This window comes from Fusarium mangiferae, assembly GCF_900044065.1.
Source record: "Fusarium mangiferae strain MRC7560 genome assembly, contig: FMAN_scaffold018, whole genome shotgun sequence".
Lineage (NCBI taxonomy): Eukaryota > Fungi > Ascomycota > Sordariomycetes > Hypocreales > Nectriaceae > Fusarium > Fusarium mangiferae.
The window spans coordinates 575385-601717 of record NW_024573938.1 but is presented as its reverse complement, the minus strand read 5'-3'; the positions used below and the strand labels follow the sequence as shown (position 1 = coordinate 601717).

Genomic DNA, 26333 nt, shown 5'->3' with positions numbered 1-26333 from the left:
CGGCTAGTTGCGTCGGTTATGATGGTGAAGCTGCAGGCGAGGAACAGGTCTAGCAGGGTACCTCTTCCCAAACGGGCAGCAGCTAATTATGATACTAGATCATAGTATATTTCTGTAGTTGTACGATTTAAACCATGACCATACTCTCCACAATACAAACATATCGTGTTGGGATTTAGTTGCACGCTGCCGGATGTGTTGCTTGTTTGTCTTTATCTCAAATGTCGTTATTGGCATTTGATGAGCGCGTCCATCATTCAAACTTCTGAGCCCTTGTATCCTGTAGTCATACGGAGGCAATGGCCAGTGACTTCAGGTCGTAGTCATAAGCACCAGTAACAACACCAAGAAACCATCCATTACCCACCATAAATCGCCGCCAGAATCAATCGAGTCGATTAATAATATTCTGCACCACTACAAATTTCATAGATCTGAAGCATGGTTGCCACGACTTCTTCTTCCAACCGTAAGAACCAGGGGACAAGTCAGCGCAAGTATCACATCTTGATCTTATCATTAGGCCCTGAAGTTTCATCTCACGGCGACTGGCAGCATGTTAATTGCAATGGCGCCTGAAAACTAAGAACTTCACATCGAATACTCACTTTTAGGCTTCTTTTCTGTTATCAGTTGGATGTGTGGATCTGATGCCGTGGTAGTTGGAGATGTTTGTTGCGGGTAACCTCGCAAGCAAAAAACAAGAGTGGAACAGCCCACCGACTGCGGAGAATATGCGATCTTGCGCGGACCTTGCGGAGGTATCGACGATAAACGGTATCTTCTTGATGTTGGAAGTAAGTAGGATTCACCCCGTAGCCAATATGTTGTACCTTCAGGCCATTAGTTTCATCCTTCTATCATTGTGTGCCGGGACTTGGCTGGAATTCTGAACACCAGGGGAAGTGGTAGGACTATATGTTTCAATGAACACGGTGCCAGCAATAGCAAGCAAGATCACAGCGCCGACCTTTTTCAGGAAACACCATTTATTTACACAGAGCACATTTATCACTTTTAGCAGTATATAGTTTACTTTTTTTGGTTTTAAAATTTTTTTGGTATTTTGCTGTTTTCTAGGTTAAGATATGTTCCCTCCGCTTCTAGTGCCTTTTTTTTTTGGTGTCCTTTTTTTTGTCAGGTTTTATGTTTTTCGTCTTTTTTTTTGGTGTTTTCAACTTGTCGTATCCACTTGTCACTTGTCGTTCATACCTGTTTGTGTATCAGGTCTTCTCCGATGGGGCACCGAGCTTCTGGCACTTCTCTTATTGGGTTCTTTTTTTGGTGTTTTCATTTTATCGTAGCCACTTGTTGTTCATGCCTGCATTTGTGTCAGGTCTTCTCTGAAGGCGCACCAATGTCTGATGCCTCTCGCGTTGGTTGCTTTTTTTTTGTAGGTGTTTTGCAGTTTTCATCTGTTTTTATGCTTTATTTGTTTTCTTGTATTAACTCGTTCTTCGTGCATGCATTCCTATGGGATCTTTGCCAAAGGCTCAGCGGAGTTGCCACCCCTGTTCAATTGAACGGCGGATTCGGGATGGGATAAGGAATGCCGTTTTCACGGGCGTGGCGGTACACCTCGTACTCGTACTTGCAATCAGGGCATTCGGTCCAATGGGCATAGTTCGTTCTGTGGTCGACGGTAAGAGTAGTATGCCATGGCATTCGGTTTTGTCGTCGTTGATCACACTTGAGGTCCCGTTCATTCACCTTGACAACCGCACCACAGCGGCGGCAGTAGGTGGTGGTCACAAGGTGGTAACACATGATTGCGGATGGTTGGTAAGAGGTGGGGAGGTATGGTTGTGATAGAAGTAAGATGAGTGTTGATAGGAGAGTGGTAGTTGGGGTATGAAGTGAGTTGTTGATAGAAGAGTGGAGTGTTGGGTTGATGAGAAGGAAAGAAGAGAGAGAAGAAATCTGGAAGCGCGGAATGGAATAAAAGGGAGGCATTTCGAGCTGCCACTGTCAACCGAAGATGGGTATACCACTGGCAGAGGAGACAGTGACTGCGATTCTGACAAGATCAACAGACGCTGCCACCGCCAGACAGTTGTGGTGGGCATAGGAAAGAACAAATGTTGACGTGAGCATTGGTAAGATGGCAGCACCGACCAACGCTGCGTGTACACAGGCAACCCGTGACAGCTGGGCTTGGCCTTGGTTGTTGATGGTGGTAATGGTAGCTATTATCAAGCTTCCCAATATGAATATTGGACAGCCAATGAACAGACTTTCATAAAATGCTTCACGACTCTTCCCAAGTATCATGAATGAAGCGAAAAAGGGGTCCACGATCAACGGAAACATCAGTATCTGCATGATGACACCTGGAATTAACTACTGCAAGGCTCAATAAAAACTCTCCTTTCTGCACTCTACTGAGTAGCTTTCCCAACATCTTGATGGAAAATCCAACAACTTCACTTGAAACAATAGAGTTGATCATAAGATGTTGGTTTGAGAAATATTAGCGAGCACGATACGATATCAAAGGCTGTAGGTCAGTGAAACAATCAGCACATCCATACTTTGGTCACGTATGCGAGGTCATGTGCCGAGACTCAAGGCTTGACAAAAGCGAATCACCAGTCCACAGTGATTCGCTTCTTTGATCCATCGTGCTTCATGCTCGCCCTGTCCCACGTCAGTCTCTCCGTCACTGAACCCCCCAACTTCCCGCCACTTGTCGTTATCAACAGCAAGGGTAGTCTCTTTGTAAGTGAATTTCCCCGTGTCGCTTCACTTAAATGATGAGAATATTGAGACTGATCAACAAGTGAGTCAACACTCTGCGTATCACATCCAAGCAGAAAAGTGCCTATATAAGGCTCCACAGCTCCCGCAATCTCCCTCCCCCAACAAAAACTCGATCACCATCTTACACACTCAAGCGTCTACCACTTCAAACATAAAAAAGTTTCAACAACAACATTTTACAACATGTCTCAACCTCAACCTAAGCCCCGTCCCAAGCCGAGACCACGACCTCCTCTGGCTCCGGATCGTTACGAGTCCCAGCCACAGTCTCAGTCGCGACCAACGCCTAAGCCAAGACCCCGGCCTTTACCTTTGCCCAAGCCACAAGGCAATTGAGTGACTATGGGAATGGCAGCATAGTACCTACACCGGATAATGGTGAGGAATGTGGTATATCTAGGGGGATGAAAACGGCTTGGTGACCTTGGGAATATCCATAGTTAGGAATTAACAATGCACCTCAATTAAAAAACTCGCGTTTCTTGAGTGTATGAAGAAGTTTCGAATAATCCACAGAAGAGAGTCATCCAAGTGAAGAGAGCTATGAGCCTTGGAATTAGTGAAGTGCAATGACGATAATGAAGCGGTAGCTCTACTTAGAAGACAGTGAGAGGTTTCAGTGAACATAAGCACCCGTTGCATGTTCACTTCGCATACTCAACCCCTACGAGATTACCTTGTTCCATTGCCATTCCGGTATTTACTCCTGCCTGGTGAGTCCATTTGAAGTTAATCTACCCTTCCCAGCTTATCCTGACCGAGATATGGTACCTCATGCAGCTGGTAAAGTTTGACCCCTCAACCTTATCACAGCAGCTGGTAAAGAATTGACCCTGAGGTCCCTTACTAAGGAAACTAACCTGCATCGCCTTTGTTGATCAGTTTACTCAGGTAGCGCAATCTAGTACATATGTTTCTTGCTATAGAAGGCTCTCCTGAAAGTCTTGTCTCTCTGTTAACAGTCCATAAGAGCCTGACTCACGTGAGTATCCTTCAGGCAAGCTGCTTATGGTTCGCGCGAGACAAAGATTGCCATTTATGCCCACATCGCACATGACTGAGAGTTTTGGAATCACTAGGTGACGGAATAAATTCCCCTCATGGATGAAATTTTGTCACGGTTTCTTATTCGAAAGAAGTCATGATGAATAGTGTATGAATTCCGGACTGTAGGTTATCCGATAGTGCTATCTGGGAACAAGAAGGTGTTATTGAAGGGGAGGCCGTTGCTGCTGATGACAGGGGATATAGCCCACTCAGCGAGGACGAAAGTGTGACAAGAATCCTCGTTCGTGTCGCCTTATTAATGGCGAAGCTGCCATCTATTGTATCGACACTGTTGAAGGCAATTGCTCTATGTTCTTGCTTGGAGATCTACAAAAGAGGGAGTCAGAAAAATGACATTTATGGATCGTGAAGGTAATGTGAGGCATAGCTCTGGGCATAATCTTCAGGCTCTAGGTGTACCGACTCATAATATCACAACATATAGTTCTAGTAGCGACAGCAGAAAGGATATAATACAGCAAGAGAGTGTTGAATGAGTTATGAATCCGGGTATTGCTATGAACACCTGCCTATCGCCCAGCAGCAATGCACAACTTGCACAGAGCATAGTATGTCGCTACTATAGACTATGGCTAGTTGCCTCTGCACTATCCTCACACCATTCAGACAATAGGGGATGATCAGGGTCAAAAGTAATACAGGATCCCCCAAAAGCTTGCAGAGAAAAGGCATCGAAAAAATGTAGATTAGCCCATTTGCTTTACATGGCTTTGCCAGCTCCTAATGCAGCCTCATATATCTAATCACAAGAAACAATGATGATGCGTCCTGGTCATTCTGATAAAGACCCACTGGAGTCAAGTGCCTTGGTTGCTGCTCCTGGGACATCAGACAACAATTTCATCTCAAAATACTCTCCCTTGATCTTCATCCAATCTACTATACCGTTTGAGACATCGAGCTTATCAGCATACTCTCCATCGGTTTCATTGGCAAAGCGATGGACTTTGTCCAGTGTCTTCCAGCGATTAATGTTCCGGTTGTCATTCCCTGCGATATGCTTATAATCCCAAGGTTGGTCCAAAGTGAAATTACATTCGATGATAGAAGTTCGTTCTCGGCCAGATATGTGTTCGTCAGATGACGGAACTGTCATGAATGGGTATCCACTGCTTTCTGGTGATGCAAGAAGACCTTCTGCCACACAATCGGTATGATTTGTGATCCAGGCTATTGGGAGTTCCATGAGATATTTGAAGGTTTCCGTCGAATGATTCGAGTCGGGCTCTCCGTCAAACACAAATGAGTACGAAGTAGCTGGTAGTCCTTCTCTTAGTGCTTCCATGGTGTGCATAATGAAGTGGGAAATCTCCTTGCCGGCCCAATTAGAAAATACCTGATGTGGAGAGGGAACGCTCTCAGGAAGGTCCACATTAGATTCATTTGTCGTAGGGAAACTACTGACTTCGATCTTAGCACTCCTGGGGAGGATATTACGCCACAGGTTGACCTTATGCTTAATAAGCAGGCTTGGATTTTCTTCGACAAATGGTATCATGCCAATGATATGACACTCAGGGTGTCCAACTGCCATTCTATCCTCATTTAGAATCAGGTTGTTTATAAAGAGGCGCTGGGCCTGCGAGATATTGTTGAGGAACCTGATGGCCAGAGCGGCAGCTGAAAAGAAATGCTTGCGCTGGTAGCAGTATTTTGTACCAGAAAAACCTTCTTTGCCGACTTCACTGTAGTGCCACTGATCTAGTCGGTCCCATCGTTCTGTCAATTGCAGTTGTTCCACCATAGCCGTAACTTGAGGTAGAGAGGGTATGGCCCAAAGGTCGAAACCAAGACTGAAGAAATCTGAGGCAGGGCGCGGTTTGCAGTCCGTCCAACCAGGTAGGAATTTATCGATTGCTTCTTTGAACTTTTCAGGATACTGGTTTGCAATTTTTCTTAGGAGGTAGGCATATGTGCGGTTGCGTGAGACGTTGTTGTCGTATATAGATATGGCCAAGGGGTTGCCAGCCTTTGAGTCACTTCCGGGGCGCTCCATGAAGTCACGTATGTGAACCATTTCAAGTAACTCTGCATTAAACTTTGGAGAGCGGCGCTCCCGGCTGATGATATCGGCTATGCCCTTCACGATGAGCGGCATATACTTGGAGTATTGTTTGATCGGTTGCTCGTACATGTCGGAAGTCAAACAATGCCTCAATCGAATGAGCATGGAAAGTTGAAGGAAATGGTGATATGTTGATATAAAGTCTACCGCCGCGGCCTGCTTTCTCCAATCTCGCCTGTAAGCTGTTGAGAAGGTGATGTTGTTGAGAGTGAAGGGGCAATGGTATGTCTCGAGTGCAATCGTGCGACAGACATGTCGTAGTGATAAGTCAATTGGACAGCGATTGGCCTGCACTAACTTGTCGGTTTCGACGTCGTATATGTATCCCCCTTCCGTGGTGAAGTATTCTGAGTAGATTTGCTGGCGTATTTCCAAGGGGAGGCCTAAGAAGCTAGCCCTAGGCACGTCTAGTAGGGTCTCAAGAGGCATGGTGTTGGACCTCTGCCTCGTTTTGCAGGGTTGAGTGCAAGTAACAGAGGGGAGAAGATAAGAATGAGACGTGTTTGCTGATGAATGGAGGGGTAACTTATAGGCCGCTGAACCAACGACATGGATGAGTCACGTAGCGATATCGGCGCGCGCGCCGAAGCTTAACCTTATTGCCAGCAGACAAAGACATATTTTCACCAATCAGTAATCAGACAGATATATATGCAAGGGTATCATATAAAACTAGGTTCTGTCTGCTGGAATAAGCTCTCAGCCACAAGTCTCAACTGCAAATAACACATCTAGCTCACAACTTAGACATTATATCAAAATGTCTGACCAATTGCTATAGCAAAAAGCTGATATCATGAAAACCTAAAAGATGACTCACTTGTCCGCCATCACGGTTATAAGAAGCTAATACCACTGTTAGCCGCGCATTATAGATGCAAGATTAAACTTACGTGCCTCTGACACGCCCCTGGAGACGATCAAACGCGAGACAACAACAGAACAGGATGGCGGCACCTGACAAGGTCAGAGGGTCTCGAGTCGTGTAAAGAATGACAACTCACACACACCTAAACGAAAGCTCGTCTGTACGGCATATCCGAACGAATTCCAGCGGCAGTACATTAACTAAAGGGAGGTCAGATTCTGCACATATACTAGCATTTAAGTACTTACTGGACTTCCCCTCAACCTCACCGATGTCGAGAATCACAGACGGACACTTCAGAACGAAGATTCCTTCCAGGAAATTGAAGCTGCAAGGGACGAAGTTTTGGAGGTCATCGAGATCGAGGAATATAAAAGGCTCCCCGACGAGCTTATCCGGCCTACATGATACTGTAAGTAGTGGAGATAGTAAGTGAAATAGATAGAACTTACAACTGGCTATTCTTGGCACTCATGCTCTTACTTGCACCATGACAGGACTTCGTCAGGAGGTCAAGAAAGCCATCAGGCAAGAGAGGGAGGCACTCAAAGCCCTTCCCAACGACAGGGCCAAAGCCAAGAAGACGATGAAGTCGATCAGAAGAAGACTGTTGAAGATGTCAATATCTTCAGGCAGAAGGAGAACATAAGATATTACTCACAACCGGGATTGGATCAAGTCCCTGATCGAAGTGTGGCTGGCAATTCGCTGCTGTCTTGTAGTTAGAGATAGACGGATGTGAAGGGCAAAGGTGGGCAATACATGCCTGAGACGATGACTTCCTGCTACCACTAATTAGCTTGGGCACTTCACAATGGATGAATATCTTACAGAGGTACTGACCAGGTACGGCGCACAGCTATCAGATTTGTCGAGAAATACTGACGCACGAGAAAAGCTTGACCGGACTGGCTATAAGTCAACCTGTGAGTCACTCGAGAACTGAAAGGGGAGAGAGACTTACAGAAAGTTTCGTGATGACAGGTATGTCGGTGCCACTGGGCTGAGCTTGAACTGTCAGCAAAGGACCAATTGAACGGTTCAATGAGTCATACAAGAAGGTTGGACTGGCTGGACGTATGAGTCAGTCCATTTCGCCTAGTTGGGATGATGGAATGAACTTACGAGAAGGTTCGGGGCAATCGGAAGGTTGTGGCGGTATTGAGTTTATGAGTCAATCACAAGGTTCTGTCATCAAGAGTCAGTATCAGACCAAGCCTTCACGAACAATCGGGATTGGACTCACAGAAAATACACTTCAGGTTTAACACAATGGGAAGGTTCTGCCTCAAGCAGAACTCCAAACTGGCAATCCGACCAGCAGATCGCCTCAGGTCGCCATAGAGAGGAACCAGGCCTCAATCTCATGGCAGTAGAGGATCCAACTTCTCCAGGAAGCAGGAAAGATACGGTATAGCTCAGCATACCAGGTCGTAATAACAGCACCCACCATCAAGGCGGTAGCCAACAAAGGGAAAGGGAATGCAAGGTACACCAGGCACCTATGCGTTGATAGGGTAGTGGTGATGTCGTAGTTGAGGGTATACACCAGAGACTGCGCCAGGCATCTCATGGTGAAAAGTAGGGGGTAGCGAGGCTAGGAGCGCGCTCAACGACGCCATCTCCTCTGCCCAGCAGAGCGATGGGAAGGAGTCCGTGAGTGAGTAGGTGGGGAGTCTGCATCGTCCAACTGCCCGAGTCGAGGAGAGATGATACCGGGAATCGACTCAAACGTCGTGTGTTTTGACCTCACCGAGTCAAACTGCTCAATGTCGAAGTACTTCAAGGCCCACTGGGTTGCAACCTGGCTGTCCTTGGTGAGCAAGTCCTGATAGGTGGTATGACCAAGTTCCTCCTCAAGCTTCTTGCGTGCGTCCTTGAGCCTCTCGCACTGAACAAAGAGATGGAATGGCGTCTCTCGAAACTTCCCGCATGCACAGCGGCCAGGTCCCGCTTCCTTGATGCCAATCTTGGAAAGATGAGCCTTGAGTCCAATGAACTCGGTCCGGCAGTGGAGGAGAATGGTAGTCTGGGCGCGTGTCATGTTCTTGTCGTAGTATCCAAGGCTCTCTTTGCCCCAAGGCTCCCGGAGGACAGCAGGTAGCTGAGCGGTGTTATCCCCTCGAGGTGTCATGGCTCTCTCAACCCTTCGTTGTAGGATATACTTCTCCCATCTGACTTTGTAGCTTCGGGCCGCTTGAACCTTGATGAAACCCCTCAGTCTGTTGTTGCGAGCTTTTGGATCATCTAGGGCTCTCAATCCTGCCTCGCGGAAATCTGGCTTTTCGTTAAAGTTGATAGACTCGTGCAGGTTCATGATGCATGCCCAAGCATCAAGGTTCAGATCATCATACGGGTTGCGAACCCCAGACTTCAAGAAGTTGAAGATCTTGTCTGATACCCATGATGGAGGAAGAGCGGAGAGCAATTTGGCGCGATGTAGAGTGGCCTGTGAATGGAGAACTGTCCATATGTTCTCGATGAACATCTCTTTCTCCAGAATCTGCGGAGCAGTGCGGTAGAAAGCCCCGGAAATCTTGCGAAGGCAGAAAGTGTAGGCATCCTCAAGACGCTTCATCTGCTTGTTGTTGATCTGATAGCTGATCCTGTCTTCGTCCCGTTCCCTTCTGATGAACCATGCTCCGCAGGCATATGTGAAGACGGGTCGGATCTTGGATATGAAGAAGAGGCGCATTGTCTTCACATTGGGACCCCAGTGTGGCCCAGATATGAAACTCAGGTACCCCATCCTCTGCTTCACCTTGCTAATAACCATCGAAATGTGATCTCCCCAAGTAAGATCACTGCTGACAATAACGCCGAGGATTCTCATGTTGGGTTCTGGCTTCTTGCAAAAGCCCGGTATGTTTGGGATCACGTCGTTGTGGCCCTTCTTGCTCTGTGGTTTCTTGAAGTGCATGATGTTGTACTTATGGGCCCCGAAACGAAGATCCAGCTCGTTTGCTGTGTCCATGACTCCCTCGTGCAACATCTCGAGACCTTTGCAGTTGGCCGCGTAGTTGTCTGATATGGCCATGAGGTAAATGTCGTCAACGAATGCAAATGCAAAGAGGTCGACTTTGCTCCTCTCGCCATCCGCCTCGACAGGGTAATTTTTGAATGTCTTTGCACGCTGGAGAAGGGGAGCGGCGAAGAAGAGGAAAAGGATAGGCGAGAGCGGCGAACCCTGGGGAACACCCGTGTTGAGATCGAAAGGCGAGGACACGATGCCAGGAAAGTTGAAGCATGCTGTGCGATCGGAGAGAAAAGACTGAATCATGTTGACGATCCATCGTGGGAAGCCCTTGTCAGCCAGAGTCTGGATGAGGGCCTGCCTCCAGACATTGTCATAAGCACCGCTTATGTCAAGCCCCATGATGGTAACAACCTTGCACATGGCCCAGGCACTGTATATCTTGTCCAGCATATACTCGAGGGCTTCCGAGGTCGTTCTCCAGCCAAACTGTCCTGCCGGTAGAAGATGTGGATTTGCCTTGAGGGCTTCTTGCATCCTTGAAGCCACAATCTTCTCGAGAATCTTGCCGAGGCACGACAGCAAGGCCAGGGGCCTCCAGCTGGTAGGCAGGTTGGCAGGCTTAGGTGACTTGCGTACCATGACGAGAATCGCATCTTTGAAGTTGGCCGGGTGGTAGCTCATCTGCAGGCAAACTTGGAACACCCGTAAAAGATGGTTCCGCAAAATGCCGCCTCCGAGCTGCATCGCTTCGTACGGTACTTCATCGGGCCCGGTCGACTTCCATCTCGGCAAACCTCTGATAAGCTCCTTGAGTTCCTCGTCGCTCAAGTCCTGTCGGATATGGAGCTCTTCTCCGCTGTGAGTGAAGTCTGCCTGGACCGGTTCTCTGCAGGACTTTGGGCCGTCGTTGGCGCGAAAGATGTCCTTCTTAAACATGTCAACCTTCGCTGGAGCGGTTTTGGCATCCTACTCGCCGGGGTGAGTCATCGTAGGTAGCTGTAAGGATTCCACGGGTCGACAAATCTTCTGTCCCAAGGACGTCAAATGAAAGGACTTGCGTATAGATGGGGGCTCCGACTCGGTGAATATACGCCACAGCTCTCGCTTATCCCTCCTGATGTACCGTCAAAGTTGCTTAATCTGATCTTGCATCGCTAGTGTTATTACCGGGGACTCTTGCAGAGAAGTCACATGAGACATTCGATCGTTCAACTGCTTTTCGAGGACGGTTTGTCGTTTCCTCTGAAAGCCAATCTCAATCCTGGGAACAACCAAACGAATGGTTTCCCTCAAGGCTTGGATTAGCTTGGAGATGTAGCTGACGATCTGCTCACGAGTGCTGAGAGGGTGGTTCTTCGGCGGGAGGTGGTTGACAAGAACCTTCGTGAAGGTCTTCTCATCAACCCTGTCCAAACAGGGCTTCGTTCTGACCTTGGTTCCGAGATGCCGGATTCTGAGAGGAGTCCCCTTCGAGATTGACACTCCAAATAGCGACATCTTTAGAAACAGCCAGCCATTGTCGTCGGAAATTAGCAGGAACATTTGACTGGAGATCTTAACTGCATAGTAAGCTGGCTGATTGGGTGCAAGTCCAGATTCGGAAGTTGTGCAGCAGAGAGTTCAAGCGCTATGCCAATTTGGGTACAGGGAATAGCACCGCTAAACGCCTTGTAACTACAGGGCACTTACATAATTTTCGCTGTCGCCGTGATAGAATGGTGTCTTAGTAGACCTTGCATCCGTGTTGCCTACTTTTGTATTTGAAGAACTATTTGAACCTAGGATAATGCTATCATAGTATGATAGACACGAAGTAGGCACAAGAATAAACAGAAGTCTTGGTCTGATATACAGGTGAAATGTCATCCCCTCATGTATTTCCCCATTGATCTTGTTCCCTGCGCGACAAAATGTCAGCACTACAAGCATTCGCCACAATAACACTCGTCTGCAGATACCTATATACGTACCTCTTTAATTCCAAGCTGGAAGGTTGATGTATTTCTGAATGCAGTCACGATGACACCCAGCACCACATTGAGGTTTGTCTCCTCTTCTATGTGCACCGATTCAATAACGCGATATCTCCTAACATCGTTACATTCAGGGAATAAACAACTATACCACTACAGCTCATCCTTCTTATACGGATCAACCTTGATATCCTTCTCCTTCTCCTTCTTCACACCCAGCGGACTCCCATAAGCATCATCAGGATCATCCCCAACACAATGATGGCACCAGAATAAATTCCCGGGGTCGTGCGCCCTCTTAACCGCCAGCAACTGCTCATACCTCTTCTCACCCCAATACCTGTCCGTCCAATTATGCATCACATATGAGCTCTCAGAGAAATAACTGTCCCTGCCAAGCTTGTAGATCGTGTCCTCGCACTGCTTCGTCGACAATGTGCGCGCGTTCCACAGCATCAGACCCGAGCGGAAGCCGGGAGATATAGCGGTGTCATCAGGCTGTGCGCTGCCAAGATTGCCGGTGATTGACGTGTAGAGGTAGTGGAAACCACAGCGGTAGCCCATTGGATCAGGGGATGTCTTGTCGGGAATTTTGAGGCTGTTTACGCAGATGTCCAGCACTTCCATCATCGTCGAAGCAAACTTTGTCTCCATATCTTCTCTTGAGACAAAGACGGAGTTTTGAGAGCCCGTGGCATCGTCGGAGGGCTCGTGCGGAGCTGGCAGCGGGTTCATGACCGAGAGCTGGAACTTGTTCGGCGGCATAGAAAGAAGATAGTCATAAGCCGAGTTGAAGTTGTTCTCCTGAACAGTCTGTGTCTGCAGCACGTCTTTGAGACTATCTCGGAACATAACATATTCTTCCTCCTTCTGACCTCCAGCGTAGAAGTACTCAAAGTTGAATGTCCACGTGGCAGTGCAGAGATTGCCCTTCTTGTACTTGCTGGTATCAATGAAGAAGCCAGGCTGCGTGCTCACCTTGGAATTGAGCCTCAGCTGCCACTCTGCAAATCGAGGCCACATCTCGCGCAGCCACTCGTAGCCAAACTTCTCCTTTGAGCCAGGGCAAAACGTGCCGCTCTGCGACATGAAGACACGACTCAGACCTCCATCAGGTACAGCGTGAGCGCGCAGCGTCATGGAGAGAATGATGCCCCACACACCGCCGCCACCACCGCGCATGGCCCAAAAGAGCTGAGGATTCTTCCGACGACTGACGATCTTCCTGTGAACGACAGCCTGGCCATGTGCATTGCGACCGACTTGAAGAACTTCAATCTCCAACACGTTATCAACTCCGAGGCCCATGGAGGGTGCAAAAGGACCGTGGCCGCCACCGAGATGGTATCCCGTCATGCCAACGGTAGAGCACCACCCCGACGCCACGACGCGGTCATACTTGGCAGAGAAAGCATGCATCTCAGCAAAGATAGAGCCTGCACCGAAGCGGAATGCACCCGCGGGAGCCAACGCTGGATCCTCGTTCCAGGTTGGGAGGAACTCCTTATTCTTGAGCAGGATCGTGCGGATAAGGATGCCGCCGGTGGGACACGAGTTGCGGCTGTTGTACTCGTGGCCAGTGCCAGCTGTTGCGATGCACAGGCGATGCTGCGCGGCGAATTTGAGCGCTGCTGTTATATGACGCTGGTTGAGAGGGAAGACGACGATGAAGGGGTTCCAGTTGCGGTACTCATTCTGATGCAGCGCTGCCTTACACATTTCCGATGCAGTGTTCCAGATACTAACACCGTCATTGACGTTGAAGCATGGGCGCTGCATGTCATCGATATTCTCATAATAGTACAGCGCCTTGAGACCCGTGCTACCTAGACCGTAAAAGGCCTGGTTGTTGATTGATCCCGTTGGGACTGGCGCGGGCTGCGGCGCCGGGTAGTTGCTCCACTGGACGCCAAGACGGGGCATACTGGGGTCCAGAGCTCTCTCTAGCTTCTTGATAGCCGTCTTGGTAGGCCAGCAGCTGGAGTCCTCGGGAGTGCACCACCTGTGCTCCTTTGGCGGGGGAAGCGCACCAGCAGATGATAAATCAGCAGGGTCGCACGATCCGGCACCGCAGTTATCGTTCTCAGCACTGCATGAGTAGCGACACTCGGAGCTGCATGGATTACACCGGCCCATGGCCCACCGCGTCTTCTTGCCTCCTGATGTACAGTCAAGCACGGCGTAGGAGTATACTGGCTGGTACTGAAACTTGAAGCGACAGGTAGTGATAGCGCCGCTGGCAGTGGCGAGAAGGACATGGTTAGGATCCTCTCTAGAGTGAGAGACTGAATAGCTTTCCACGCCGCGCTCAGGGTGGTTAGGCCACTTGAGCGTTGCCTGGCCATCAGATGTAAAGCTCCAGTTCGCGAGGCCTTCTTCGTAGTGGCTGGATACTTGGAGTGACCGCCATAGACCAAGAAGAGAAGTAGGCGCACCGGCAATGCCACCCTGGGAGTGGCGAATGTGGCTAGGCTCAGACTCCGGCTTTGTCTTGGTATCGGACTTTGATGACGCTGAGTTGGCATCCGCAGAAAAGGAACATCCTTTCGCTGATGCTTTACAGCGGAACATGAGAAAGTTGCCACAGCCAGGTGCGTCCATCGCAGCGTAGAAGCTCGCTGGCGCCGGCTGACCAGTGTGATTGCAGGCCAGAAACGCTACCTCAAGCTCGCTGATGTCTGGCAGTCGCTGCACCAAACACTCCTCAAGTCTATTCCCACCGCATCGCAAAACCAATTCTTTAGCCCCGCGTCGCTCGTAGTTGCATGTCTGGGGATATGGACTGTCCGTAGTCACCGTCAAGGTCTTGTCAGTAAAAGTCTGCGCGAACTGAAACTTGCCAGACCCGCCCTGCTCAGCGCCGAAAGAGCGCCATGTGCCCTCCCACGGTGATATTTTGTTGCTCTTGCTAAAAGCTGGCATGGCGAAGTCAAGCACAGCAAAGTTGTTCATTCCGTCGCTGTTGGCTTCGCTATCGACCGGCGCGTTGCTTGGATCAAGCTGAACAGTGCTATCGAGCTGCGCTGGCGGACATAAGTCCCAGCTGTCGCCGCACGAAAAGCACTGATCAACACAATCACCCGACATGCGCGGTACGCTCTGTACATCAGTGCCCTCCCAGCCCACGGTTGCGAGATACGCGCACTGCACGCAGCCCGCGCTGACATTTGACTCTAGGTCATCCGAACTGGGGTCATCAAGCTGCTGACGCATATCGGCGTTGGCATTGAACTCATTCGCCAGCACAAACGCGGTGCGGAAATAAGTCTCCTGCGACAGACGGAATGCGTTGCCGTCTGCGCCGGGGATTACGGCACAGGTGCCGTGCTTCATCCACTCTGATAATATGAAGCACTGCATTGTGTTTCCGAATTTTGGGTCCGTAGGCCAGAAGTATTTCAGCAGGGTACTGAACGTCGTGAGGATCGTCTCATCGAATTCCTCGCCGTGGAGACACCCATACGGCTGGTCCTTTGCGCCATTGCCACCCGATGAGCTGGGCCAAAGACCGTGAAGCGTGTACTTTGCCGATTTGCCGGGATCAGTGTCGCCCTCCTGCATCGCCAGTGTGTAGGCGTCGACGGGAAGAAGTCCGGAAGGATGGTGCCCAGAAGTGCAGAGTAAGTAGGGAGGAGGTTTTTGCTGTTTCTGGCCGTTCTTGAATATGGTGCAGCCGTTGTTCCACTTGAGGTTGCATGATGCAGCTTGATAGTTGAGGGGGTTGAATTGGCGCAGGGGGATGGGGTTAGAGGAGCAGTCGTCTGACATGCCGGTGCACTCGGCTGATGCGAGGCAGGCCAAGCCTAGCACCAAGGCAAGTTGGGCGTGCCAAGTCATGGTTGGCCAAAATGGAGGATGAAATTCGGTGGTCTACTGTTGTATTCTTGTGTTTTACGAGTCCAGGTTGGGGACTCGAGAGCCCGCACCTCGCTCTCTATATATTATCCCAGTTTCTAACTTCAATAGCTCCCTTGACGACCCGCCGTTTCTCAGCGTCTGTCCTCTCAGCTGTCATTCCAATTGCCTAGAGTCGCAATGTAAGAGCTAGAGGTCTACTAGTCGTTGCGGCTGAGTACGAAAATGATGAAAACGGCAACGTCGTGGCAGCTGGTGCTCGGTGGCGGGCGGAAGCTCGGATCAGGCACTAAGATGATTGGAGGCGGAAGTTCGGGTGGCTTCACGGATTAGTCCAGGCCCAAGCCACCAAGGGATTGGGGCTCTCTCCTCCATTTCAGAGCGACTTAAAAGGCATGTCAGCTAGCCACTGGGATTTTGAATCCAATTGAGAGTAGTTTCTCTCGCTCCATCTCGCGTCATAAAGGATTCATGGTATACGGTAAGAACAGACAAGGCCATACTCCATAGATGCATTTTTTTGGCTTTGCATCGCGGGTCGTCTCATAAGTTCTCACGGTAGTCTTGTGGAAGGGGTTCAGGCTAATGGTCAATAGTCCCACTACTAGTTCCCGATTAGGTAGGGCTGAGGACGGGAAAGGGTCGTTAGATCGACTGGATCGCCAAGACGGCATCGTCGATAGGCACCGCCGCTAGTAAACGGAGCTCGCGGGGGCGGGGTAAGCTGTTATCCCTTAGTCCCTCAACTCATCCAGACCTTGTGATTTGATCACTTAGCGTGCTGAGATCCACCAAAAATCGCAGACTTTCCCTGCAGCTCGTTGATGAAGAGATAATTATACCTTATTAGCCTGAGAAGACCTCTTCCCGTGTCATCTCAAGCTGCACATCCTTGCACTTGCATGCCTGGATCCAAATAAGTCAAGACACCAAGGAAACAGGTTAAAAAAAAGAAAGCAAGTAAACAGAAACCTCGAATTTAGTTAGAATGAAGGATTTTACAGAAATATTTAGTCGCTCTTGTCAGAGTCAGCGACAGGTATACAAAAAACCAGAGCTTCAATTATTAAATCACTCAAATACTGTTTTCATCATGCTCAATCTAGGATTGAGATAAAGTGACGTTAGGTAGCAGTTAAACAAGAGAACAAATTGGCACTCTAGATAAACCTTGCGTAGTGACAGACAAGTCCTAGCAAGCCTGTCAGTCATGCTTTTGTCCAAGTGCCCGTTGAATTCAACGTCACATTCAGCCTCTGGGGTACCCTGAGCGTTGTTCACGTAATAAATTCATTTTGTGAAAGAAAGGAAAAGCGCTGTCCTAGCTTTGCCTTTGTCAAGCCAAGGCGTTGAACAATGCTTTATGTTCGTTTGCAGTAATGTTACTTGCAATAATTTCTGAACAGTCACCGGTTTTACAACAAGATACCACTAACATACAGCTTGATGTGATGAACATAACGCTTTATATGGGTTAGTGACAATGGATAAATAGGCTTAAATGTCACCGAATATGAGGGACTACAATACCGCTTAACAATACCATCACAGCAGCCCAAGATTATAACCAAAAGGTTCTCTATCCACTCTCACTACAAACATGGCACCCTTTCTGGATTTCTATGCCCAAATTGTTTCCCTGTTGGTTCAACTCAGACGCTCTATTGAAGAAACAAAGAAAAAATATCCAGGAGTTTTCAAGCCTGTTTCGGATGACCGCAGCAGTACTATCACTCCAACTCCAGGAGAGATGGCAGCGCTTGTGGAGCATATGCACCAGGTTGGCCCGCTAGTCGACGCCTTGGTGATCATCGCCACTGAGGAATGGCAACGGGGGCTGGCTCAGCGCCACAGACAGCAATTCATGTTGCTACAGGAGGAGGTGCTCCAGATGCTGCAGGATCTGAAGAAGCTGGAGAGTACTAACGAGAGGCGCGATGGACCCTAGGCTGGGACTGTTGGCTAAGTGAGTATGTTTCGCGATTGAGGGTCAATGATAGTGTTAGGGTACAAGAAGAAGTTGTCGAGATACTTGATTGCCAGTTTAGAGGAGCAAATTGAAGGATATTTATCTACAAGTTGAGAAGTTCTCAGTGAAGTGCTGGATGTAATTCAATAACCGGAGTTATAGCCATGTCCTAGTAAAACCCTAGTTCTTACTATCAAGAACGTTACTTTTCACATTGTACCATCCCTGCTGTCCTGCGCCCGCGTTGCCACTATGCTCAGCACACGGAGAAAGTTTATCGCGAACGAAGAAATTTTGAGTCTGTATACTACTATCACATTATCCCAATAGCCTGTCTCGGAGGACGGCGCCACCTACTGTGCTCCTACTCTACAGCTACCCAGATGACGCATCTTGCTTTGCAAATGTAAAGCCACAGACTCTATATTTAGGCAATATGTATGATCTAACTCTATATTCAGGCGCGAAACTCTTTTACAACTCTACCTATTGGTCCCACGATAGATACTTTTCTTCTGTGATAAGGTTTAATTTTAGAAACTTACTAAGCTGGAGCCTACGAGCGCCGCGTATAAAACGGCATGCCTCGGTCTGCCAATCCAGCAAAGACTCTTCTTATCAATCTCCCTCTCTTGCAATCACACGTATTGGCGCAAACGCCCGGGCACAGCTTATCTTCACCCTTCAACATGGACTTGTTTTCCCCTCTCCTCGGCAGGCAACTGAGGTTCTATACTCGCTTTCTAGCTCCGTGTACAAGTAAGTTGTACTGGTCCAGGCTCCTGTAACAGCAGCTAATTGTATTGAAGCAATCGAACCAGGCCACATCGGTAACATCGGCCTGAATCACCTCCCGGACGAGATCCTCATGTGCATCATTCACGATATCTACGGAGGAACTGATAAGAGCTCTTTGTTCGCATTCTTTTCCCTACGCCAAGTCTCCCAACGGTTTAGACGCCTGACTCAAGATGACGCCTTTGACTCACACCTCTTCTCAGACAAGGATTGCTGTGAACAGTGTGTCAGCTTCTCTGGAGTTTGGGCAGGTCGATCTGCCACTCTAACGAATATCGATCTCCCCTTGACTAGAGAAAAACACTGCTTCGGTTACAAGGCCAAGAAGAGAGGTGTATGGTTGAAGGGACTGGGAGACCTCGTCAGAAAGGGAAAGACATGTTCCACGTGCCAGGAGGGTTTTGATGCTAGGAAGAGAACAGGCGCCTCCCTGAAATGCAAGTTTGCCCCCCGACACCATCTTGACTGGGGTTTCTGCATGAGTTGCCTAGTTTTTCATCCTCGGGTATGCTTTTCGGCCGGCAAGTTCGAATGTCTTGCCAAAACGGGCTACATTCGGCTTTGTGAGCACAAAGTCATCGATTGGTATTCTGTCCAGCAATTTGTCAACGGCCCGAATTCATCCCCAAACAAGAGTCAGAAATTCGAAATCACGAGGTGCGAAGATCCGAGTCATTATAGTTCTTGCAGTAATGGACTCGGCGGGCCAAAGGCCGAGATGATCACATATGCAACAGGTGGGGGCTTGTTGTTGTTCACATTCACCGGTAACTCGGATCCAGATCTGGCGCCAGATCAAGGCATCTGCGACATTTCTTACGGTATGAACTACGAAACTGGAACAATGACTCTCCCAATGAGAGTTATTGAGGAAGCCATTCGATCGGTCCGAGAGAAAAGCGGGAAGCACTTTGCACCAGAACGTATATCGGGAGTCTTACCCGAGTTAAGTGGTCTCAACCTTGAAGACGTCAACACTGATTCCCCATCCGAAGATCACCCTGTCAAAGTCATACATCCAAAAGGCGCAAAGCCACAAATAAGTCGCTCATCTTTACTACACGATCATCCGACCCAAGACAGCGTGCGGATCACAGCTGAACCCTGTACCCATCCAGGCTCCATGGCCAACCATTCTTGCATCACAGTTCGCTACCAGCGAAGTATACGCGTCGGATGGCCGCAGATATCAGGACAACTCCAAGATGAGAATCTGCCGAGCCACGATTGGTTTCATGCAATAAGCAGGGAGTCATACACTTACAGGGGCTCCTCTGGTGTTGCTGAGACATGCCACGATAAAGGCTGTCGGAACTACTACGCGATATCAAGTAGCCGGTTACATTCCGCAGCCTCAGAAGTCGAACTATCAAGACAAATTACGCCAGGGATAATGACAGCGGCAGATATGCGCTTAGGCAGTATGTTCCGGTAGCGGGGTCATACCTGTTGTTACTAGTGCCATCGAGAACAAGTGCTAGCGGAAATAGTCATAAAATAAAAAATGGTAGCTGTAGCTCTTATACCCTTTTGTCAAATTTTTCTTATATACAATCTGCAAATGAATAACTTCAATGCATGGCATGTGTCGTAAGTGCTTTGGTTGGGCGGATGACCCCTCGTTGAGCTGCAGTTAATAGCATTCAACCCAGGCCAGAAATGGAGAGGATTGGTGAGTTTTGATGAACTTTGGCGTAATAAATGTTACACGTTGAAATAAATTCTGATGAACTTTAATATAATAAACTTTAGTGTGATGAGTCTGGGACCGATAGAATTCAACATTGCGAAATTTATTATAGGTTTATGCCAGCCATTTGTGATTTATGTTTAGCAGTCTAACTTAATATCTACTAACTCCACAAGAACCAATACTCGACGCGACTCAATTGACAAGTACTCAATGCTGTATTCAATCATGCTGAATATACCTAAGCTATATGCTACTCTTACCAACCTCAATACTCACCAGCTCGATATCGCTCTCATTTTGCTTTTTATCACTCATATCCACTGTAAGCTCACAAGAATGAGACCCGGACCATGAATCATCTTGAACATCGCCCCTGAGACCTGACCCCTCAATTATCTCTTCAAATCCGCTCTGGCCGGTCCGCCGTATCGCATGGCCAGACTTTGAAGGACGTCCTGATTCCTGGATGTTGTAGTTGACTCCCTTCCTATGAAGATATGGTCGCAGAGCTGGGATGCAGCAGATGACGAGACCGATGTACACGTCGAGGGAACACCAAAGTTCTGAGAAGAGGTTAGATGGTGGTTCGCACTTGTACCGTGAGATGTACTTACCGATTATCGTGAAAGATCGAAAGTCTTCGCTGTCTCCGAGCTGAATGGTCAAAAAGCGCGTGAGAGAAAATGCGATGTCGATGATGCCTAAGAGAAAGATGCAGTAGACACTGACTTTGACCTTCGTTCGCATGTTGAGATTGTGGATAATGAAGAACGGCAGGCAGAAGACTATCACAAGGTTAGTTCTATTTCGTGTTAAGAGTAGTTGGTGGACTTTCGAGCAATGCTTCCAACGAAATGCAACACCCAGTTGATCTGGAACATAAGAAGCAACGAGGTGTATTTACATGCTTCTTCAGGCTTCGTGACAGACCTATAATCAGTATTAGAAAACGAATCTCGGATATGATTGTTCTGTAGTACCAGTTCCGTTGGATTGGGTAACAGAGAAAAAGCTGGAGTGAGATCGTTACGATATAGGCACAGACACAATACACAACCACGATCCAGACCATGAGTCGTCTTATGACCATAAACGGTGGAAATAGCTGTAGATAAATGACAAGAAGTGACGCCTTGCATAGGTAGAAAGTCGTGTAAAATGGGAAAGGATTGACCCAATTATACTGCAACCTTTGATCAGCTCAATCTCCCTCGTGAGTAATTATGACTCTCACCTTTCGGACTCTGATCTGCTGTTCCAACGGCGCATCCCAATTGGACAGAGTGTAATTGATCCCGGGATGCAAAACGCCCTCTTTCGCATACAGTACGTCGAAGAAACCGGTGACGAACGCGGTGCACCATGCTGATATGCGCAGCCAGTCTGCTGTTACGAGGCGCTGCTTCTGTATAGCCAATCGCAGATAGATTCGGGCACCGATAATTATCGCGGACAGCGTGATGAGCGCGTAGATGACGGTCTGAGTGCGCTATTGTTAGAAGTTGACGATCTAAATGGCTGGCGATTGATCGCATACCAAAACAACAACACCGGATGGCCCTGCAGGCATTTTGACGAGTGAACTGGTCAACGCTTCAACTCAATCTCGCGGGAGGACGATCTGGCTGGGGGCATGGGGGAAGGAACTCAGTTAAGCAAAAGACGAGATGAGACGCTATTCCACAAACGTTCGGCAGATACGCCACTGGCACCACGGAACTCGCTTCAACATCATACCAAAGGTCAAGAGACTTTGGATGGTGGCTATATTGGTGTGCGCCAGTTTCGTGTGCCTCTTCTCTACGTTGTCTGAGTGGCTAGAAACAAATTGCCATACACACCAGCGCTTTGACGGTGGCTGTGAGGTTCGGGAATAGACTCGGCACTAACGGATTTCTTGGGTTGGAGAATCGCGATAGAGTTTACGCTATGTCCCTCGATCACTCTAGATCAGCCACGGGCGATGAATCTTGTCTAGATACGGTCTTGAGACGGAGAATATTAAAGCGAGAAGCATTTTTGCCGATAGGTCGAGACTTGGGATTGAGGAGCTTTGATGCAATTTGGGATAGACATGAATAGCGAGCGCAGCCACGATTTGATTTCACAGCGGCCGGGAAAGTGTGCAATTGGGAGATGAATGTCTAAACAGGCTGACACGATTGTCTTCTAGAGAGCATAGTTGTGAAAGAGATGCTGATAATTAGAAAACCCCATCGCTTTCTCGATGACAAGAAAGAGGGAGGCATTGGGTATCTAACCCCCTGAACTAGTGCCCAAGTTTAGTCCGCCGCAGAGTCTGGAGTAGGGCACCAGCGCTAAGATATCCCGAATCGAGCTTAGGCTCTGCACATCATCTTCACTGGCGTTCTTTTGACTTTCGTCTTTTGCCCGATGCATGCCAGTGCTTATCTACTAAAATAGCCCGAGACGGCGCTAATCGGAAATATTGGGAATTGGCAGGCACGTCGACTGAATATTGCGAAGCGCCACGATGTGTTCTTCCTGCGATAAGCACAATCACAGCAAACTTTGGCAATCGGACACGCGATCAATGAGGAGAATGAACACTGTAGAGATAAATGCTCTCCGCCAACATCAACGTCTATGTCGGTTTATATTTGCTCCGTACAGAACTATTTCTGCTAACATCAAGCATTTACTGACGCCCAAAGCAGAGTAAAACGTGACTGGCGCAGCTGTGAAATGTTCACATTGGCATCTTGTTGAACGAGCAATTAGCAGTAAACGACAAATTTCTCACTCAACCACAAGCGTCGATCCTCCCTGTTCCAATGCTCAACTCACTCTACCTACAGGAGGTTAGCGCTTCTGTAGGGCATCGCCACGTGGCTGGGCCTGTGTCAGAATTGGAGATCTTGCTCCCCCAAACCCACCGAACGCCACAGAGCCGCGCTCTCGAAATACATACCAGGGCAGACTGTACAACATTCTTTTTGGAGCTTTAGACCTGCGCTTATTTTAATCACATATTGTCAGAAGTAGTGCATTGTCAATAGGATATGTATTATTAATAGGATCAATGTCTACAGGAGTAGCAAGCTTTTCCAACGATTGAAGCAGTGTGTGATGAGATATCCCATCTGCGGCCTTTTTCAAGTGCTTGTCTGGTCAGATCTACCCGCGCTGAGACACCTCTGCTCGGACATAGCAGAATGATGGCAGCAAAATAGGCTACATTGGGCGAGTTCTCAACGGCCAATGTTAACACAACGAGCAGCCAATAGAGGCGACAGGGTGCTGTTGAAGCATCGCTGCAATAAGGACCGTCTCCTGATAAGTGCTGGTCACTAAAGAAGTCGTGTCGATGCTCAGATCCGAGATATTGCCGTTCATCACTAATTGACATGTTGGCTCAATCACAGACAGGCCCCAGTCGTAGTGATTCCGCTTTTTGGGAGACAATCTATTTCAACATAGTGTCGCTCAGCGAATTGCCCAAACTCACAGCGTACCTATACTTCTCAGTCCGTCCAAAGACCTTGAAACGAATGCGTTGTCGTGTCCTACCGGCTTTAACAAGGGTCATTCCAAGGAAGGTTTATATCCAGTTAAATTCGCATTGCTGCCCAATCATCTTACATGGAATAGGCAGACGCATCGAATGGCAGGGGTAAGATCCCAGACCAGTCACTCCACAATGCGAAAAATGGCACAGGATTAAAGTCAATTTGCACTATAGAATAAATTTCCATCAACCGATACAGTACTGCTTATCCTCTTATATAGACTTTGCCGATTCATTACCTCTTTTGAGGTTAATTTGCGAAAGGTCGGCCAGTGCGAAAATTGTAGTAATTCCAGCTGCTCCTAAAGCTGATAAGGTACTCCTTGTTTGTTTCTTTCCTATTTGTAGTGGTAATAAGCCTTACTATGTGTGGAGCTGCCGTTAGTAAATTTAAAGTTCTGTAGTGTTTGGGGTCGTCTTGAGGCAACATTGAAAATACATACATTAGTGTAGCTGATTGGCAGTTGCAGCTTCAATACTAAATGGCTAACTTTCATTTGGAGAAAGTAGGCCATTCAATATCGCGACGTCTATAATGATGTTTCTGTGTAATAGTAAAGCTTAGGGATACAGAATGCAGTTATCTGTTAACAGATATCAAGGGGTAAAGCGCTTAATGTATAAATTATTTAGAATTTTAATTACTAAATTCTGAATTTATAAATTATATTATTTAATAATAGCTAAATTGGTCTATAATGGGCATAAAGAAATACTTTTTATTTATATTTCTTACTTAATATACTAAAATCCCTTTAAAAACCTATAGAGAAATAAGCTGCCCTATGTATTAAGTAATCTGCATTAAGGACTTTAGGGTAGGCAAAGTCTTAAGTAACTATAAAAAACGGGTTTAAACACAGTGTCCATACAAAGGACAATAGCTTCTTGGCTAAGTATATTATAGCTTCCGTAATGCAGCGTAATATAGTGTATGTAAATATTATTATAAACAAGACAGTCGTAAGCCCTAACATTATACTGGGCATTGGAATGAGTTGGCTAGGTACAGCGCCGAAGGCAGGATACAGCTAAGTGGGCAATAGTAAAAGTCATACACCACTGGAAGGCCAGTTGTGACTCTAAAAAGAGTTTCAATTAAATGATCAACTAAACGGTAAATATAGTAGTGATGTTATTGTAGGATCTGGACCGTTGCTTTAATTTAAACGTAAAAATGCAAGTCAATCAGTACTCACCAGGAGTCCCTAATCAGGGGGATCGAGCATGTAGATAAGTACTAACTAGCTTTAACTATAAAGAAAATCATTATTAGGCAAGTTTGTGTTCTTTTACGGTTATCTTTACTTAAAAAATCTTAAGATGTATCTTTATCCTTTAAGTATCTAATTAAAGCTTTCTTTAATATCAGGTTACTAAACAGTATACTGGTTATCTTTCAGGTCTAAGCTGCCTTAATACTGTTCACTTACCTAAGATCCCCTTATTCTAAGAATCTGGTAAATTTGCATTAAAGCCATTTATGCCAATAAACCTACGCCTTACTATAAAGGATAGAAGGATTCACTATACAGCAATGACATTGATACTATTCCTCGTACTTATATAGTGCCATGCTAATCTTTATATATAAGTAAATTAGTATTTGAAAATTACAGTATAATACCATTTGCTATATCAGACCAGGAATGGAAGGCAGTTCAAGAAAGCAAGTTCTGGTAGCAATGAGATTTGAAAGCTATCTAGAGGAGCGTCATAACTCCAATCCTAATTGCCTAATCCATCCTCCATTCCCACTCTAACTATATCTAGTTGTACCTTTGAAATTATAGCGACATTCTCGATAGCAGCCGCCCGTGCTGATCCATCCACTTCCAATGATCCCCATCCTCCTCCACCGTCTTACCATAATCAAGCACAAGACAATGAAGAACAACATATCCTTCATCCTCTATAGCAATAAAGTCAGGCTTCAGTGAATTGAAGATACGGCAGGGGTGAAGAGTGATACGATTAGCCCGAGGCTCCTCATCATCAAACATGTTGATCCCCTCACACCCACTATCTCCCTCCTCGACTGACTCGATGTCTAGACAATTAAGAAGCATATAGATGTCACCTTCCTTGTGGCGCTCTGTGCCGTCGACGATATGCCAGTGTTCGCAGCTCTCTCGGGCAGGACACTTGTTGGCCTTCCGGTGTCGATATCGAAATGGTGTGACCCGCGGATCCATGTCATCCAGTGTCCACTCGAGATAGGCCTTTGAGAAGGCCCGTTGGGTAATCGGAGGTCCTCTCTGTGTGAGATAACGTCGATCCAACTTCGGATCGTCTCTTGCTTCAGACATACAGGTCAGCAGCGCTGCCTTACTAGCAAGGACCCCGGTTTCCGACCGCTTGGGCGTTTTCTTTTTAGGCGGCTCTGCGTCTGCTGATGCGGTCGCTTCATTCAACTTTCGTTTCTTCTTGGGCGCCACCTTGTCTGACGACTTTTGCGGTAGGATTTCCGCAAGTTGTTTCTCAAGCACAGTGACACGTTCCTTGAGACGCGTCAACTCTGCCTCGCAATTGCAGCTGGGATGAAGACGATTCATGATTCGTAAATTTCGTGGTTTTGAGTAATCGAGAAGCTCTTAGTAGTAAGACTAACCCTCTAAGAAGTCGCATACGGTGGGTGATGATGAACTGGAGGTGTTTGTAAACTAACCTGTTGAGTTGGCTTGAGAGTAAAGTTGAGGTATCGGGATATCTCTGAGCTCTTATAGCTAATTGCTTCCTTCTTTGTCTTAAGGATATAAGAAGTTCATAGGTCAGCAT

The 26333-nt window shown here is 47.5% G+C and overlaps 8 protein-coding genes across 8 annotated transcripts; 1 reads left to right on the top strand and 7 right to left on the bottom strand.

Moving 5' to 3' along the window:
- Nucleotides 1-1515: 1515 nt before the first annotated feature.
- FMAN_12002 (uncharacterized protein) lies at nucleotides 1516-1953 on the bottom strand (the record flags this gene model as incomplete). The annotated part of the gene is made up of 1 exon (XM_041824740.1): nucleotides 1516-1953. The coding sequence occupies one exon, from the start codon at nucleotides 1951-1953 to the stop codon at nucleotides 1516-1518; it is 438 nt and encodes a 145-aa protein (XP_041690190.1).
- A 2647-nt stretch (nucleotides 1954-4600) lies between these two features.
- FMAN_12001 (uncharacterized protein) lies at nucleotides 4601-6322 on the bottom strand (the record flags this gene model as incomplete). Its single annotated transcript, XM_041824739.1, has 1 exon — nucleotides 4601-6322. One exon carries the CDS (start codon nucleotides 6320-6322, stop codon nucleotides 4601-4603), a length of 1722 nt encoding a protein of 573 aa, XP_041690189.1.
- Nucleotides 6323-6729: 407 nt separating this feature from the next.
- On the bottom strand, nucleotides 6730-8334 carry FMAN_12000 (uncharacterized protein; the record flags this gene model as incomplete). Its single annotated transcript, XM_041824738.1, has 10 exons — nucleotides 6730-6739; nucleotides 6787-6850; nucleotides 6902-6961; nucleotides 7010-7161; nucleotides 7214-7368; nucleotides 7423-7546; nucleotides 7593-7673; nucleotides 7726-7769; nucleotides 7817-7832; nucleotides 8189-8334. 10 exons carry the CDS (start codon nucleotides 8332-8334, stop codon nucleotides 6730-6732), a joined length of 852 nt encoding a protein of 283 aa, XP_041690188.1.
- A 36-nt stretch (nucleotides 8335-8370) lies between these two features.
- FMAN_11999 (uncharacterized protein) lies at nucleotides 8371-10674 on the bottom strand (the record flags this gene model as incomplete). Its single annotated transcript, XM_041824737.1, has 1 exon — nucleotides 8371-10674. One exon carries the CDS (start codon nucleotides 10672-10674, stop codon nucleotides 8371-8373), a length of 2304 nt encoding a protein of 767 aa, XP_041690187.1.
- A 1190-nt stretch (nucleotides 10675-11864) lies between these two features.
- Nucleotides 11865-15548, bottom strand: FMAN_11998 (uncharacterized protein; the record flags this gene model as incomplete). The annotated part of the gene is made up of 1 exon (XM_041824736.1): nucleotides 11865-15548. One exon carries the CDS (start codon nucleotides 15546-15548, stop codon nucleotides 11865-11867), a length of 3684 nt encoding a protein of 1227 aa, XP_041690186.1.
- A 2676-nt stretch (nucleotides 15549-18224) lies between these two features.
- On the top strand, nucleotides 18225-19768 carry FMAN_11997 (uncharacterized protein; the record flags this gene model as incomplete). Its single annotated transcript, XM_041824735.1, has 2 exons — nucleotides 18225-18294; nucleotides 18345-19768. The coding sequence occupies 2 exons, from the start codon at nucleotides 18225-18227 to the stop codon at nucleotides 19766-19768; spliced, it is 1494 nt and encodes a 497-aa protein (XP_041690185.1).
- Nucleotides 19769-20269: 501 nt separating this feature from the next.
- FMAN_11996 (uncharacterized protein) lies at nucleotides 20270-21596 on the bottom strand (the record flags this gene model as incomplete). The annotated part of the gene is made up of 6 exons (XM_041824733.1): nucleotides 20270-20589; nucleotides 20641-20811; nucleotides 20871-20956; nucleotides 21007-21209; nucleotides 21261-21506; nucleotides 21564-21596. 6 exons carry the CDS (start codon nucleotides 21594-21596, stop codon nucleotides 20270-20272), a joined length of 1059 nt encoding a protein of 352 aa, XP_041690184.1.
- Nucleotides 21597-25342: 3746 nt separating this feature from the next.
- On the bottom strand, nucleotides 25343-26110 carry FMAN_11995 (uncharacterized protein; the record flags this gene model as incomplete). The annotated part of the gene is made up of 1 exon (XM_041824732.1): nucleotides 25343-26110. One exon carries the CDS (start codon nucleotides 26108-26110, stop codon nucleotides 25343-25345), a length of 768 nt encoding a protein of 255 aa, XP_041690183.1.
- Nucleotides 26111-26333: the final 223 nt, after the last annotated feature.